Source organism: Solea senegalensis, linkage group LG5 (genome assembly GCF_019176455.1).
Source record: "Solea senegalensis isolate Sse05_10M linkage group LG5, IFAPA_SoseM_1, whole genome shotgun sequence".
Taxonomy (NCBI): Eukaryota; Metazoa; Chordata; class Actinopteri; order Pleuronectiformes; family Soleidae; genus Solea; species Solea senegalensis.
Genome location: NC_058025.1, coordinates 12,904,389 through 12,921,855, shown reverse-complemented (window position 1 = coordinate 12,921,855; position 17,467 = coordinate 12,904,389). Strand labels below are relative to the sequence as shown.

Below are 17,467 nucleotides of genomic sequence, written 5' to 3'. Positions count from 1 at the left end.
AGCTCTGAAAGATGACTCACCTCAACGTAGTAGGAATCTGGAGTACTAACACCTTTTACTTTTCCGCAGAGGATATAATACATAGTAAATTTATCATTCTCACTGTGAGGTCAGTTGGTCTCTTTTTATTGTGTCATAATGAAACAGACACCGCTATTTCTCAAGTCAAGTGGCTCTCTGGGTTTTTCTGTTTAAAAACAATGTTACTTCACTCTTTCCTGGGTAGAGTTTAAGACCATTTATCTGGTAATAGAACCTTGTTTTTTGGGGGTTTTTCACTCATTTCGTGCTACTTTACAGGAGCCTGACAGATTCCAGTGTCCAAAGAGAAATGTGAGACATAATGGCCTAAAGCAAAACAATTGCTCTCGAAGCTGTCGCTGCATGCTACACTGTCGCTAGTCACTTGTTTCTCCGGCAGCATCACTGCTTGGCCAGACAAAGTAAGGCATGTGACGAGAGAGTGAATGGTGCTGCTCTCAATTAGAACTATTGTCGAGGTCAACGTGACAACAAGAGGGCGCTTGTGTGGAGCAGCAGACATTATGATGGGTCACATTTCAGACACAACAAGAGCAGTTTCTTCAATGATTTAACAGAGTATTTTGTTAAAAAAAAACAAAAAACATGAAAAAGGGACCACAAGGACATATGTGAAGTGTGGCAAAGACCAGGTAATCATGTAAGAAACACTCCAGTCAATTAGCTGTTATTCCTCTAGGTTAAAATTAAAGAGTCTGCAGTAAGGGTCTGATATTTAACCTTTATCTTAGTTATAAATGAAGATTTGATTAAGAATCAAAAAATCCTCAAGCTGTCTCTTTTAGCAATATATCTGTCGCATTTCTACCGATAACTCTTGAATTTCATATCCAAATAACGTCAAATTTGGCTCTGCACACACTGTGTGAGTCACCAGACAAACTGATATTATTCCTTGCATTTATCAATAGATTGAACCTATTGAATTGTCAAATTGTAGAGTTTCAACAATAAGTGAGAAAGTGATTCTGCTTTAGAGAGGCAGTGGAGAATTAGCTCATTATGAAAAGGGCGACAATGACAGAGAAGCAGAAAGTGTTCCCTAGCTTTGGTTGATGCTTCCTATTCTAAGAAAAGTATTGAAACTGGTATGTCTGTTGTCAATCTCCTCTCTGCTTTCAGTTGTCTATATTTTATTATTTGTTTTTTTTTCTCTACTGCATACGCTTCTTCTTCTCAGGTTGAGATGTTTTTGAGAGGGGTAGTGAGGTTTTTTTTTTTAGCTTCCATATAGTTCAGTATACAGATCGAAACACCAAACCAAACATAAACATGAACAGAAGGTTCTGGTAAACTTATCTACAGTATAAAGCAAGTAATTGTTCATGTTTCTACTTGACAGCAGCACTGTGCACTGAATCTAAGTCTTAATGTGACTTGCTGCCAAGTCACATTTTCTTAATAGGTCGACCTAGGGTTTGTCAAGAGAAGGACAATGGGAACTTTAAATGGAGGAGTTTCCAATTCCTCACAACACATTCCTAGAAATTACATGCTTAATATCTTATGTATGACATTAGTTATGTGCAGAGAATGATGACTCTTGTAATGGGGGAACTTGAGTTTCACAAGAAACTATGGGATGGAAAAAAGATGGGTAAAATGGCTCATCCTATTGTCCCGTTACTTTCTGAGATACTTCTTGTATCTAACCTTGCTTGTTTTTCTACTGATAAGTCAAAATAAGTGTCACTAAATTTGCATAATTGTGTCTCTTAAGGTTAAATAATGATTCAGTGGAACCTATAGTATGTTACCTGAGAATACAGAAAACCTTCACCTTTTACTTTCCCCATTCACTCACATTATATCTTTTTACCAAGCAAAACACACAATCCTTTGTATCAAAACAGCAAAATGCAGCTCTTTATTCATCCAATATTTTTTCTCTCCTGGCACTGATAGTGTTTAAAGCTTCTGTGTGGACAAAAATACATTAAAGCCAATACAAATAGTAAAAAAAAAAAAAATGAATTCACTGCATTATCCATTCATTACAATGACATAAAACCAGGCGAGGGGAATAACAGCAGGTAGCAGCATTCTGACTAAGGCAAAAATAAAAAACAAGTCATTTATGAGTTCCTGCTCCAATTTAAGTTTAAGGACAGTCCAGGTTTTCTTATTCACACAGGTGCTAGGCTCCCTACAAGCCTGCTTGCAGTACACACAGACTCTCATTATATTCCAGGCAAAAGGAATTTCATTCATTCAAGATGGCAACATCAGACCAATATAAACTAAAAAAAAAAAAACACATTTCAAACAAGTGCGCACTGTAAAAAGCCATTTTTGTCTACGGTTAACCGACACGCTGCACTGTGTTTTGTCATTTCGATCCATAATATGCGTGTATTATATGGGATTCAGCCCAAATCCTCTGCGTCTTTATATCTCAATAAAGTGCAATTACTGTCTTATGTATAAACGCTTATGTTCGAGCATTTTAAGCTTACCGACCACACCAAAGGTAACAGACGACAGCGCTGGCTCCATGAAATAAAATGCACAGAAACAGCCAGTGGTCAGAGACTTGCAGATACTAATTGGTGTGTTCAGGCGCTCTCGGGCAATTTCAAGCTGTACTCTGTACACTGTATAGTACAGGCCCTATACATGGACTCACAGGCCTCAGATTCAGTCAGTGCTGCCATAGTGGTTCAAACTGGAAGGGTTTTCAGGGAAACCAGAGGGCGAGGCTTCTTCCTCCTGTGACACCACCACGTTGACTGGCTGCTTAAAGAAGTTGGACACACAGAACACCTGCAGAAAAACAGCAGTTGTCTTTGTTTATATAGTTTCATACACAATTTAAAATAGCCTTGTAATTGGACTACTGCCCTTTTCCCAGTAATACAAGCACTAGCGTGGAATTGATTTATTGAATGAAATGTGTCCAAATCCATTTCACTAGATAACCCCCTTTTCTGCATTAGGCATTTCCCAGTTGACCTATTACGTCACAAACGATGCCAACTTTATCTGGCAGCAAATTGTTAGTATGTCAAACACCATTTTGTGTCTTTCTTAAACCCATTAACTTCAAAATATTCATCTTCTTTAAGCTGACAGAGCATTCATTTGGTCTCATGTAAGTCCAAAAATGCACCAGTCTGGATTTCACCAAATTTTTCTTGCTGTTGTTTTCTACTTCTTCTTTTTCTTCTTCTTCTACTTCTTCTTCTCATATTTTGAGGTCAAAGACAGAGTTGGGAAATGTGGACCTATACTTGCAGCAGTAGTCTGATTAACATGTTTGTTCATCTCTTTTAAAAGTCTAACGTGTGGTGATTGTTAGACAGTGAGAAACAGTAAGATTACTTTTCCCACCGTGGCGATTCCTCTAAGACAGCAAGGGAAGCTCAGCCTCCTCTAAAATGGCATCAGATATGTTCTGTGTGGTATTTACATTTCAATATTAAACATGTGCTAGAACATGTTTAGAACATGGCGCTTTTGTATTCCCATAGCTGCCTCCGCAATAAAACCACTTGAAGCTCAGCTTCAGTTGTTCTCTATGGGACGACACAGAAAAGGTTTTTTTCTCTACAGGGGGCGCAACAGTGTTTGGCAAAAATGTCACTTCCACGGAAGCTGAGCTTCTCTGGAAGTCAATGAAGAAAATAGCTGGTTTGTTGTGTTTATCTACAGTGTATATTATTTGCACATATACACTGTAGATAAAAACCCTATTATGGTATTTCAGTTTTAAATAATTAGCACGTTTCCTTGTTCCAGTTGTTTGTAGCAACCTTGACTTGTACTTTTATTAAGCTAATGAGATCTTGCAGTGAAACTTACTGTGAAAATAGCCACTAGGCCCCCTTGCAGGAGGCCAGTGAACACATCGCTCCAGTGATGCTTGTAGTCTGACACTCGGGACAGACCCACATACACAGCGGTGGCAAGTAGGAAGAACTGGACGGTGGGACGAAAAAGCCTCGCCCATTCTGACTTCAGTCTGGCTTGAATGTAAAGCTGTGGTAGTCAAAGGGATAAAAGGAATGAATTATTATTAGATTACACTGTGTGGTAAATAACCAACACTTGGGTGTTGGAAGTTTATGTTGATTATATTTTATCAGTAAATGTGTATGGATCATTTTCTACTTAAATGTAAGTGACATTAGGGCGATAAATAGTAACTGTAAGAAATAATGAATGTACTTACTACAAGGAATAGCATGCAGTACATAGAGAATGATGAGTGGCCAGAGTAGAAGGACAGTCTATGAAAAAGAAGACATTAAATGAGGAAGAATGTCATTAATCTTATTAAACAAGACATGTCACAAAAAATCATATTTTCGAGTTATAAAAAATATGGGTCCAATGTAATCCCTATGACCCAGTTCATCATTATTATAGATAGTTTATATATTAATGAGTGCATGTTCCTCATTGTAGCTTATGCATGATGTTTATGAATATTTATCATGTATTTTGTAGCATTCTACACTTTAAAGCTTTATGGTTACTTATGTGTTGTAGTAATTCTGATATTGTGACACCAAATTTCCCAGGTTAAGAACAGTAAAGTTGTATCCGGTATGATTTTTTTGTTTGTGTACAACATAGTTATGGGAGTAACTCGGCCAAACTCTGACAAATCTCTGGAAACATGGATCTGCCCAGTCGGGTGTTTGATGTTCACACACAGCAAATACAGCGAGAAACTGTCAGGGTCAGACATGTTCATAATTCACTGGTATTCACCTTCTCTTATACAGAGACAATTTCAGGTAAATATCCAGTCTTCACTCCATGTTTTAAAGCATCTTAAATTCAATTAAATAAAACCATTTCTTTGTCATTCATGTCAGGGTCTATTACCTGGCCTCATCAACCAGAAAATTGTCTCCAGTGCAGGTGAAATTCTCGATGTATCCACCACTTTTGCAGTTAATGCGATCCCAGACTGGCTTGCATACAGCCAGGAAGTTTGGCCGCAGACGACCGATGGAGTACTTGGCTACGTCTGTCAGAGATTGACTAGCAGCAGCTCCAAAAACATAGCTCCCAACTGCTTTGTAGACACACGCCACATACTTGGTCCCTGAAGCTGGTCTCTTGATGCGAGATAAGTAAACGGAAAGGCACTCGCCACAGACGATCTGCAACAGGGAATGTCATTTAAACAATAAGTAACCTTCTCTACAGGATGACAAACATTCATTGAACTTTTTTCAAGTCGTTGACTTACAATAATCAATGTGAAGGGGATCATGACTCCTCCCAGCAGCTGGTAGGATATAGTGTCCTCTTTAAGAGGGTATCTGATGGACTCATCGTTACAGTAGAAGCCCCGTTTGAAAGGGTTGTGTTGAGGTGTGAGGATGAAAAATGGAAGTCCAACTGTTAAAGGCAAAGAAGAGGCAGATGATGACTAACTTTTACCACAGGGACAGATTTCAGCTTGTCTGCCGTCTCACGTCATGCAAATGCACATCGTGTTACGCAGCATGTGAATCAGACCAATGAGCAGAGGTGGAAAGTATCACTTTTTTTATAGTACAAGTAAAAGTACTGCTCTAAAAATGTACTCTAGTTCAAGTAAAAAGGTAGCTTGTTTAAAAATAGCTTTCTTGTGGAGTGCAAAAGTGACAAGGGGACACAAATCTCACATTAATTGTTTTTAATTAAAGGAAAACCTTTACAAATGAACGTGCTGACAAAATAAAATATGTAAACGCAGAATGTATCAGTCAAAATGGGTCAAAGGTCACAAATGTTTTCACCTACTTACACTTATTTATTTATGTTTCATTTTACTCTGGCACAGATGTGATTTAAAATAAAAACACACTGAAGTAAAATTACAAATTTAAAAAAATGACTTTACTTTAAAACCTACTCAGTTACGGACATGAGGAAGTGTGGCATGTTGAGATTGCACAGACACGCCCACTGTCCTCTCCAAAAAACTGAGATTTTCATAAGTGGCTCTCGTGTGTTTCATTTAGCTGCAAGGGAAATGCTCTGCGTTCAAAAACACAAAAGTTGCACAACTGAATTAAACACTTGAGGGCTTGAATTACTACAGAACACTAAGCATGACAACTCAGTATTAATACTCATGTATTAAGATAGGGAAATATCTCCCGAGGAGTTTAATTTGTATAGGAATCACAATAAAACCTTGTTTTGGTTACACATTCTTGTACACGTATGTTTTTATCTGCAGCTTTTTTGATTATTATGAAGATGAGACACTGATTTAAACAATGCATTGCTGGACATGGTTTCGGTGTTTTGGGGCCAACATGAGTGAACACATATTCACAGACGATCATTTTGTCAAGGACCACATTACACTGAAAATTAATGTTGGAGTGACATCAGTGGTTTGTGCTGATGCGACTGAACTGTTAATCTTTCAAAATTACACTGACTGGATGAGTCAGAGTGAGATAAACCCCAGGAATTATGGCAGGATGAGTAGAGGAGTGATACACTATTCACGGATTCTTTCTTTCCTTAGGTTAATTGTAGATCAGAAACTCAATAGGTATTTCATCATGACTCTTAACGTTGAATTGTCTCCACATTGTCTATTACTACTATGTAATATAAATCCTACTTTCCATTGAAACCTATAATTCCAAAATATATATCAGTATATATATGTAGGTATGAGCTCATGAGACAATACAGCAGATATTACACAGATATCAATCTCAAGTATTTTACTTTAAGTAAAAGTTGCTATAAATATAAATAACAAGTAACAAGTAAAGTACAGACACATGAATTTTGTACTCAAGTACAGTAACAAAGTATTTGTCCTTTGTTACATTACAACACGTGAGTATTTTGTAATTGCGGTGTTTCTGCTTTTACTTTAGGAAAATGTAGAAGTGTGTGAGCATGATAGCAACAGCAGCAGCAGCAGCAACAACATATAAACAGCAGTTTATACAGAACACAGTGATGACACAGGACTGTAAATAGAGATTATGCTGCGTAGACTGTTGCCGCCAGCACCACAACAATATGAGAAGACTGGCATACAGTGGACAACCAAAGCTGGGATTTATTTTCTGTGGTTTAGGGATTTGGTGAATTATGTTTACTTCAGTATCACTGCTACACTGTTGGATTTATCATACAGTCCTGCTGCAGCATGTATCTGTATCTGTGCTATGGTTACATTCCAAACAGTGAGCTAAAAATACAATTTTGCTTGGAGAAAAAACACACACACACAGGGTGGGACTATTTAGTTGCCCTTTTTCCATCTTCTTCTTCTTCCTGCCTGGTTCTCTTAACCTCAAGGCTTCCCTGTGTGTATTTGCATGACGTTTAGGGAAAAAAAAGATTTGTTTACCCACTCTTGAGTTTGTAATCTGTCCCACGGATCAGACTTTCAGAGAAAATTGTATATATTCTATTGTATATGATGCAATATCCCTACTTAATTTGGACATTGAGTTAAGTGTTTTGTGTTGTAGTATGTATAGTGTAAATCTTAATTTGCTATATTTTTGTTTATGTATTATGGTATTGGATCGATTTGGTGATATATTGTCATCCTTCCAGAATCAATATGCCAGAATCGTTGTATATTGATATTATTGGCATATCATGGACTGTGTATCGCATATCGCGAGGTACTGTGATTCCCACCCCTAGTGTTATCCATTAAACGCATATTTTGGCATTTTCTTCTGTGTGGGAAAATAAAAGTGACGTGAATCATTGGAACAGTCGCCGTATCAGAATAATGTGAGTGTTAAATAAAGTGTACAACGCATTTAGACGGATTAACTCGTGAGGAGATTAGATTTACATACCGAGGATGAGGCAGGTAATGTCCAGCAGAATGAGAGGGATTCCTGAGGCTTCGAACATGTTGCGTTGTCTTCTGCAAAGAGACTGTATGAAATGTCCTGTCCTGGTTGTCCCGGCTGGGGTTGAGTGACCGCCGGCTAGTTTAAGTTTTAAGACGAGACGCAATCTTTCTGCCGCAAACGTTTTAGGGTTAACCCTAACCCAGCACAAAATTTAAACACACCAGTGTCATTGTCCTACCACCAACTCCGTGGACTGTCCGATGAGCTACAAACTACCAGTTTGCTTTTTAAAAAAAAAACAAAAAAACAGGTAAATTATTATACATTAAGTCAAGAACACGGACTAAAAGCTAAACCTAGTCTAGACACCACCACACACGTTACGAGTCTCTCACCATTTTAACTGCTCACAAACCATCATAACACTGCGGGATTTCATCCGCTCACTACACCGTCCTGACCCGGGATAAGAGACATCACGCAGTAGTGTGAACGCAACCGCTGTGATTCACGCTGCCTTCACGTGGTGCTGGGAAAAATTAGTTCTGCAGTGGAGGCAACTGCAGTGCAAGAAATAGCTTTACGTATTAGATAAAGTACACCTTATCATATCTTTATCTCGTCTTATCTTAGATTAGATATAAATATCCTAACTTGAACTACTGTAGTAAATTCCTAGTTCAACCGATCGTCTAATCAATTAATAAGATGAATGAAGGCTGTATGAGAACACATACACATCGTATCATATACTAATATATGTATTATATACACACACGCACACACACAATGACTGTAAGGAAATACCAATGCAGTAAGATGTCACCTGTAAGCAAAGCAAATATTACTGTACAGTTAACAATAACAACACAATAGTAATTATAATACTAATATCATTACACTGTTGATGGACTACAAATGTGTTGTGTGCAGTACTGATTAGTTCAGTTGCTTTTTGTTAGTTTGTTTTTCTTTATTTGAAGAAACTCTTACTCAAGACAACACATGATCTCTTCCTGGAGCCCCTGGTGGTGTGACAGTTACACAGGACTAACTTCTATGTTGGCACCCTCCACAATTTTATTGTTTTTTATGTTTATTTATTTTACCCAATGAAGAAAATGTATATTTACATCTGCTGCGACATAAGTGCACAAAATATTGTTAATTTCACTACAGAAGGGTCTAAATTACCTCTGCAGTTGGGAGCAGGGAAAAAAATGTGTATACTGTACATTGATATTGGTTATCCCGATATATCAGCATATCGGATATCAGTAAAAAGTCCAGTATCTACTATTCTTGTCTAATAGGCCAAAATATATTGTTAACCTATTAATCAATTACACTTGCATGCTTTTCGTCAAGTAAACAGTCAAATAAATGATTGTACAACTTGTGTATCGAATTTTCGAGGTGCCATCAATGCAGCACAAGGCAGGAAGTGGTCATCATGGGCCAATCATGTTCTTGCATGTCTCTGCACAGTTGTGGGCTGATTCAGAGCTTCTCCTCCTCCCAGTCAGTGTGACTCATATGTCTGTGACTGACTCTGCTGGGTGGTTAGGAGAGAATGTACTGTCATCATCAAAGCAGCACATCACACCACCTCAAACAAGCTTCTTCAGGTGATACTGTACTTGAAAGAAAATCAGAAATACTGCTCGACTGTGTATACCAGGATGTGTGATCAGAGTGGAGCTGAGCAATTTTGGCCATGAGTGCGTAGAAAATTAAACAAATAACAAAAATGAATAAATAATAATAATTAGAATCACCATATCTCTCGTTCAATCTTAATCGTGTGTCATTATACCAGTGTCAGAAGTATATGTGAAGAAGAGCGCAAGCTACCTTATTGAGAATAAATCTGTCTCCTGTGAAAAGTCTGTATAGCTGACTTTGGCCTATTTACACCACTGTATTTTAACGTTGGTGGTGATGATGTTACTTTGAGAGCTCAATGTGTTCTCAGGTGGTACTTGGTATGAAAAAGTTTGGGAACCACTGATTTAAAAGAAAAGGGCCAGGTTGTTACTTACAGTACATGTATTTATTAAACATAAATGTTGGTTATAACAGACAGGCTGACAAATAAACCACTTAGCACTTCCTGATTATTACTAAACAAATTCTTTGCACAACATAATATAGAAATGAAATAGAGGAAGCAAAAATAGTAAAACACAGGAAAAAAAAGAAAGTTAATGACAATCGAAAAGGAGTGAGAAGAAGCATGTGTCGCATCACATTGGAGAAACATTTTACCACAATTAAACATCTTGCATTTACATTTGTAAAGAGTGATGGCCTAGTGCTGGGGTCTCAAACTCAAATGACCTGGGGGCAGATTGTCTAGTCTGATCATGAGGGGGTGCAGTTATGTGTGTGTAATGGTCCACCCTTGTGTCACCCTTTTTCCATTGTATACCATGGCATACTTACTGTAGAAATAAGATGGTCTTACTTCCCTATATAAATGACTACTATGCTATAACCATACTTTACTGTACAGTTCATTTAACTTGATTTTTTTGAAAACATTAAATACAATTAAATTGCATTTAGTCCTTCATACGGTCACACTTTTCTCAACTTTTCCTTCCTGATAATCTTTAGTCACAAAGAGAAGCCGCACATCCTGCTGGTGAACAGAGGATATCTGTGTCTGGATGACAGATGGGTTACTGGCTGAAGAGAACTTGATAGTTTCTAGGCTAAGAACACAACGGTGAACATTTACTGCAAAGTAGATTTCCCTTTCTTTGTCCCTGTTCATGACACTTTCATTGTTATTTTGCAATGAAATCATACTGATTTGTTTTTTCTCTCTTGAAGGCCCCAGCAAATAACAGGATAAGACTGTATGTTAATATGGGCACTAGGAGGCAGTGTTGTAATAAATAGTACTTACACAACTTGTCAATGGTTTAAAGCTGTTCCCTGAAAAGCAGGTGCCAGCCATGGCCCCAGAAATATAAACATTCACATGGGAAAGAATTTCAACTTCTGAAACCTTTTGGATATGGTACTATACACAAATAGAGTCTACCAGAATTCTAAAAGCACATAAAACATACACTGTTCTGACTTCTGGAAAAAGGATCATAAACAGACTATAGCACACCACAAAGCTGTATCTTGATCAGAGAGAAACTTTTAATCAATTTTAATCAATCATTTATTTATTGAAAAAAAAAAATGAATATCAGACCAGTGGCTGTGGCACTGTCACACAGGTCCCAGTCACAGCAATTTTTCAGATTTCCACATGCAATACTGCTTTGGCAGCCCTTGACTATGCCTGCAAGACATGATGGAAAGCAAAGCAAAAGCCACCATGCTTTTAGTATAGCAACATGTCAAACAGTTCCCAACTTGTTATAATGAAATGTTCAGTAACAAACGGAAAAATATACACACCCACATGGTCGCTGGAGAAACAACAATCCAGTGTGGGAGGACAGGTCCTGATGTTTGTGCAGGATTTAACGTCAATTACACATTGGTAGCATTTTAATCCACATGAAATGCAAAATTAGGTCAAAGTTCATATTGCGTAATGCCAGGAAACATTACGTTTTCGATGTTTCGTTGGCCTATTTGAGGTTATCTGATCAAGAGTGTCTTCATAGACAGAATTAAATACAACTCCTAAACCCTCAGGTTAAAATGTGCAGTTAAAAGCAATAACAAAATAAAAAATGTACTTACAGAGTCAAGTACAGGAGAACTGTGTGTGAGAAGTACAACAGAAAATAATGTTTTTTCGTTTGGCTTTTAGTGTCCCCCAGACCCTCAGCAATGTGTTTTTCTTCAAAGGCTCCTCCTCTTGTTGGCTTGGACTCAAATAAACAAAAGTACACTGACACAGAGACATACAGTTTTGTGCTTTACCATTTTTTGTTATGCCCACCTGGCCTAGGTTTGTATGACACCATGAATTCATACACACTAGGATTTGGGTGAGTTGCTGGCAAAAAGTAGAAAAATTAAAAATGAATCTTTCATGTACAAATCTTCAGGCCTTTGTTGAATTCTCTGAAATAACAGATACATATAATGTATTGCTGAATAAATAAGATATCAATTGTAAAGTGTTCCCTTTTCTTCTTTTTCATAATTTCCAGACAAAGTTATACTTTTAAAATCAACCATCCATTCCATTTATTGTTCATCTGAGTTTTTTTTCCATTATAACAATAATATTAATAATCAAAATAAAAGCAAGCATAAAGGGTCTTTCTCCTCTTTATTAAATCCAATCTTTATTTATAAAACACTTTAAAAACAACAACAGCTGAAACAAAGTGTTGTACATTAAAGATAAATAAATAAATAAAACAGATAAAATAGAAAAACCTGTGACCTAATAGACCTAAGAACAAACAATAAAACATACAATAATTCCTTCCTTATCTTGCTTCTTTATCTTGCTGAAGATGACAAAGTAATTCAAGTATAATGGCATTTGTGATGTATTTAACCATCATATGTGTGTACATAATGTATATAAACATGAATGAAAACATGGAGTTAAAGGAGGGAAATGTGAATGTTTTGTGGATATAGCAGATGACTGATTGGTGACACACAACACACCTGACCATCTTCACGCAGGTGTTTTCAATCAGCTGATGACCGCGGTTTCCTCCTCCTCCTCCTCCTCCTCTTTCCCCAGCCAACATCACTTCAGTGCTGCTACTTTGAAGAGAAGCCGCGTAAACGAGCCGCAAACCAAAAACAACACGCAAAAGCTACACAAACTAGAACTGCTAACAGAACTACGGCGGTGTGACGTCAGACTCCGAAAAGTTGGTCGCGTGCAGCAGCTCGTGGATAAAAACAGCTCGGAGATTCACGGCTCATCTAGGATGGTGAGTAACTTTTGTCACATTAACGTAATGGTCTGTTGACTGAATTATGTCGGAATGTTGGCTTAATTAGGCTGAGCTTGCTGAGCTCAGTACTGTGCTTCATTAATTTTGGCTTAATATTAATGTTTTGCTCAAAATTAGCCTTGAATTGTCGCACTGTTGGCTGAAATATGGCTAAATTGTTGGCCATATGTTGCATGTGGCTAAATTATTATGTCTTAATGTTTAGTTAATTGTGGCTCTTTGTTATCTGAATTGGCAGCCATTTTGTGAGGTCACAGCAGGTAAATCATTGGTCTAAATAGGGCTGCAACTTATCACTTTAATTTGATTAATGTGTAATTTATTTTCACATTTGGTCTATAAAATGTTGTTCGCTGTTCCTCAAACATCTAAATGATTCCCAATCCAAAATGATTTGGTTTAAATGGTTTATTTATACAGAGCAAAGAGATTAGGAAATATCCACATTTAACAAAATTAAAAACTGGTGTTAAACTCTCTGAAACACTCACACCTATCAAAATAGATGAACCATGACTAAAAACAAGTTAAAATGGCTGCTGTGCTGTGTTATCAAACTGATGCATTCGATGTCATTACTATTGAATGTTTTTCACTGGGAAGTGAATTTGATTTTTAATGTGCTAAATGTTTAAAGGCATATTCAGGGTTGCTCACAGTCTTATCTATGTATCTGAACCTTTTAATGTAAAATACAAACTTTTAATTATATATATATATATGTGTGTGTGTGTGTGTGTATTACAACTATAGCCTGTTAAATGCCTGTTAAACATGGATATAAAGCAGTGAACAGATTACATACAATTTGTGCTTGCAGCAATGTTTTCACTTCTCAGATTGGTTGAACCATGTCTGTACCTCATACAACCATGTTCCATAACACCTGAACTAGTTGTTCAGGTGATGGTAGGAGCTTGAATGGACTCAAACTGCATTTTCTTTAATTTTTCAGGTTGCTCTTCATGAAGATCTTCAAACAGTAGGTGTCATGTATTTTAATTTTAGGTGGCCGCCGTGTCCCCACTCGCTCTTTTTCTTGGCTGCCATGCCTCTTTCTATTTATTCGATCTGCATTGTCCACTTGAATTTGCTGATGCTGTCTGTACGTCGAACATGGCCATGTTCTTTCTATTCTCCTCTTTTCCATCTGTCAAATAGCTGAGGGTTGTACATTAGTCACAGGTTGTGTTCTGCTTGGTGCTGGTTGAGGTGACATTGTCTACTTTTTTGGGTGGACTGATTGTCGGACGTTAATCTGGTCTTTGTTAATCATTGTGGAAGCAAACGATGAACGCCAATTGGATAGAGTTTTAAAGATGGAAGTTGTGTTGACCCTGAGGAGCAATGTAAATGCTTGCATTCAAACCAAACAATGATGAATGATCACAGATAAGGTTAACTGCTAGAGTGCTGTGCATTTGCTTCCATTGACTGCTATAGACGTCAATTTGACCACTGCTCTGAAAATGGCTGGCAGCCAATGAGTTAAGTGTTGGACAAAGGAACCACATGTGGTGGTCTACAGTGAAACAACATTAAAGGCATTTAAGGTAGAGGTTAAGTCTGTGTACCATTGAAGAATAGTAAATCTTATATGTCTGGGAAATGCAAATTCCAAGATCCCAGAAGAAAATTGCAAATGAGCTAATGCTAAACTTTAGTTTCAAACAAAAGGTGAATTCAAATTGCTCCCTTCTAGAGAACTCTGCTCTTACACAAAACCACAATGCAATGTTGGACTCTAATGACACTAGTCTGTTGCCAGTGAAGAAACTATCCTCCAATGCAACTCAAGAGTTTTTATTTCACATTGAATTGATATGAAAAAGGACCCAAACTTCCAAAGGAAATGAGGAATATGGTTGGGAAAAGGTGATTTGGTCTGTAAACATTAAAATGGTTTAACCCCCTTTGGGGATATGACTGGGTTTCAAGAAAAACTAAAAATCTTTATGCAGTCATCAGTAACCTCGGTAACCACCTCCCTTCTTGGCAATTGCAAATTGTCTGTACACTTTAAGGCCTTTCACTTGCTGAGAAGATGCCGACTGAAGTTTTCATCTGTTGAGACAAACTATCTAATAGGACTTCCATCTAATGAGTCCTCACCGAAAGCCCAAACCAGAACAACTCGACCATCAGTAGCCTCTCCAAAAAGAGACGTACTTGCGTTAGGTTTGTGTAAAGACGTTTTGTTTTGTATGCATATTAATCGTAAAAGACTTCATTTGGTTAGATACTACCAGTATTTTTTTATTTTGTCTGATATTGCATCATTTTTAAAAGCAGGAACGATGAAGTGGCTGCATTTGCTAGGGTGTCTGTTTTTGTTCCGTCAGTGGAACTGTTAACATCAGCTGGTTGTAGGATTGGACTTCAGCTTTAGAACTCTAAAGGTGGTGAAGGCTGTACTGTGTTGAATAAAGTGATTTAACACTTTACTAATTTTAGTTTTTATTCTATTTTGATAAAGCGTCCATCTTTTCTGAAACTGGGGTTACCAGATATGCACTTAAGGGTGTTAAATTGTCTGCTGTGATTCCAGCATAGCTGTTGCAGGAACAGGATACCACTTCTTAACCCATAGTTGTTGATATTCAAAAGTTGTTTATTGTTAAGGCAAAAGTGCAGGCACAAGTGCAGCATAGAAATAATCTCAGCTGTCGTTTCTCCAGGGCCTCAAAGAAAAAGTCTGAAGATGGCTGAAGACACCAGCACAAGGATGACACTGGGAGCAGTCACAATGGTTTTGTTGCACAGGTTTCCTTCACAACAAGCGATAGCACCGCCACATGCTACACTGGTTTGGCAGCCCTTGGTAATAATGTTGTAACCTGCAAATCACAGTGGGAAAACTTTTGAAATGCTTGTAATTGCCGTTAGGCATTTAGTTCTGCTAAATAGGCCCAACACATCAGCTGTTTCATGATTGTTTTTGTTGAGTTTGGAATTCTTAGCAATTGAAACTTTTGATATGACAGAACAACTTACCCTTTAACTTCAGAGAGAAACAACGGTTGAAGATGACGGAACATGATGTGGTGTCTGTACAGGATTTTGGGTCTGAAGCTGTGCACGTGTAGCATCTTAATCCACCCACTGTGCAGAAACAGAACACATACAACCCCAACTCTCACCATTTTTGATTTTGGTTTGTCTGTGTTTTACATGATCATTTGTCACAACATTTACTTGAAATACCAGCAGGAAAACTAGAAAAGAGGGATGATGAATGAGAGGAATGTAGCAAATGAAACTTGCTACATTGACATTTACATTGTTTGGGTATTTTTTTTCTACCTTGTGAAAGTGAGCATATTGAATCAGCTGAAGACATGAAGTACTTTGTTCCTCTTTATTTCAACTAAACAGTACTTGGCTACATTGCACTATGGAGTTCAAAGGAATAGTTTGACATATTTCTAGCAATAATAAATATTGCAGTTGTGGAAAAAATCTTTTAAAAAAAATTTAAATTCACAATTTTACATTTACCGCTGTGCGTTTTTAAGAATCACACAAGGTATACTTTGTTGCTTAGTGTCTTGTTGTCTCTTTCAGACATGACATGAGACAACCACGATGACGGAACTTGAGCTACTTATACAAATTTCTCACTCGAAGGTAAATTGTCAAAGAACAAGTGCTAAGCTGTTCTTACCTGTAGACACAGTCATGAACAGGATCAGGGCTCCACACAGTGTCATCATGACTAGATTAACACAAGTTGTTGTAAATCACTGAAGCCAGACAGAACTGGATGAAAACCTTCCTCTCCTGGCCCCACGTTCTAGTCTTTTTTTGGAAGACCATTTGCATTTCCGCACAAAGCCCTCCCCCATGTGACTCAAGTAACTTCAGCCCTAAAGAGACTTCCTCATCCCTGTGCCAACCATGTTCGGTAAATAAAGACTTTTAGGTAATCAGACTAACGTACAGCATAGTTATTTATCACAATTCTGGTTGAAACCAACCCTAATAAATATTTGTCCTATTTCATGTCGACAAATATCTGCTGTGAAAAAGGTCTATTATTCAAACTTCATTCTAAACATGCATGAGCATTTACATGCACATATTGTATGAGGTTAACTCATCATTCAAATACAAATGCCAAAGGTCGCAGAATGTACATGAATGATGTACAGTACTGTATACAGCTCATAAATTGCCTCATGATGTTGACAAAACAATACTTCTGCAAAAAACTACTTGCTTCATTGTCAGCTGACCAATTAAATCTACACCTTTTAACAAAAAAAAAAAAAATCTGCTGACATGGATGTTTTTCACCAACTCGACTATTAACAATCAAACCCCATGATACTTTTATAGTTAAACTGGATCAATCACTGAAGTACAACAACATTTTTTTGTTTTTTTTCTGATCGTAAGGCATTTTTGGTAATTATGGCCTGAGCACTGACTGATTCAAAGGCTCTTTTATATTAAGAAATTTTATTTTTTACGTTTTAAACGTTTATAGACAAGTTTGCTGAAAAAAGACAGATGTCATACATGACATATGACCCGTGGAAATCTCTCAACATCACGACAATCAACCTCCTGTATTGTAGAGCATAGAAAAGGGAAGCATAATTTTCCCTGGAATCTAAAGGGAATTTTCATTGTAGTTTGACGTATGACAGTTGTTTGTGTTAAATCACCACATGTATTTTTTATGTAGATAAATGTTACAGTAAAAATGTAAAATGGTGAGGCTCATGG

At 37.4% G+C, this 17,467-nt stretch overlaps 3 protein-coding genes across 3 annotated transcripts in view; 1 reads left to right on the top strand and 2 right to left on the bottom strand.

Moving 5' to 3' along the window:
• commd10 (COMM domain containing 10) overlaps nt 1-17,467 on the top strand; it is a 721,199-nt gene that overhangs the window by 498,239 nt on the left and 205,493 nt on the right. The window lies entirely within an intron of this gene.
• Nucleotides 1,881-8,329, bottom strand: LOC122769495 (phospholipid phosphatase 1-like). Its single transcript, XM_044026052.1, has 6 exons — nt 7,836-8,329; nt 5,246-5,397; nt 4,876-5,156; nt 4,214-4,271; nt 3,844-4,020; nt 1,881-2,805 (listed from the first exon to the last, which is right to left on the bottom strand). The coding sequence occupies exons 1-6, from the start codon at nt 7,891-7,893 to the stop codon at nt 2,680-2,682; spliced, it is 852 nt and encodes a 283-aa protein (XP_043881987.1). The 5' UTR covers nt 7,894-8,329; the 3' UTR covers nt 1,881-2,679.
• On the bottom strand, nt 15,330-16,551 carry LOC122769506 (secreted Ly-6/uPAR domain-containing protein 2-like). Its single transcript, XM_044026064.1, has 3 exons — nt 16,401-16,551; nt 15,731-15,838; nt 15,330-15,573 (listed from the first exon to the last, which is right to left on the bottom strand). The coding sequence occupies exons 1-3, from the start codon at nt 16,447-16,449 to the stop codon at nt 15,419-15,421; spliced, it is 312 nt and encodes a 103-aa protein (XP_043881999.1). The 5' UTR covers nt 16,450-16,551; the 3' UTR covers nt 15,330-15,418.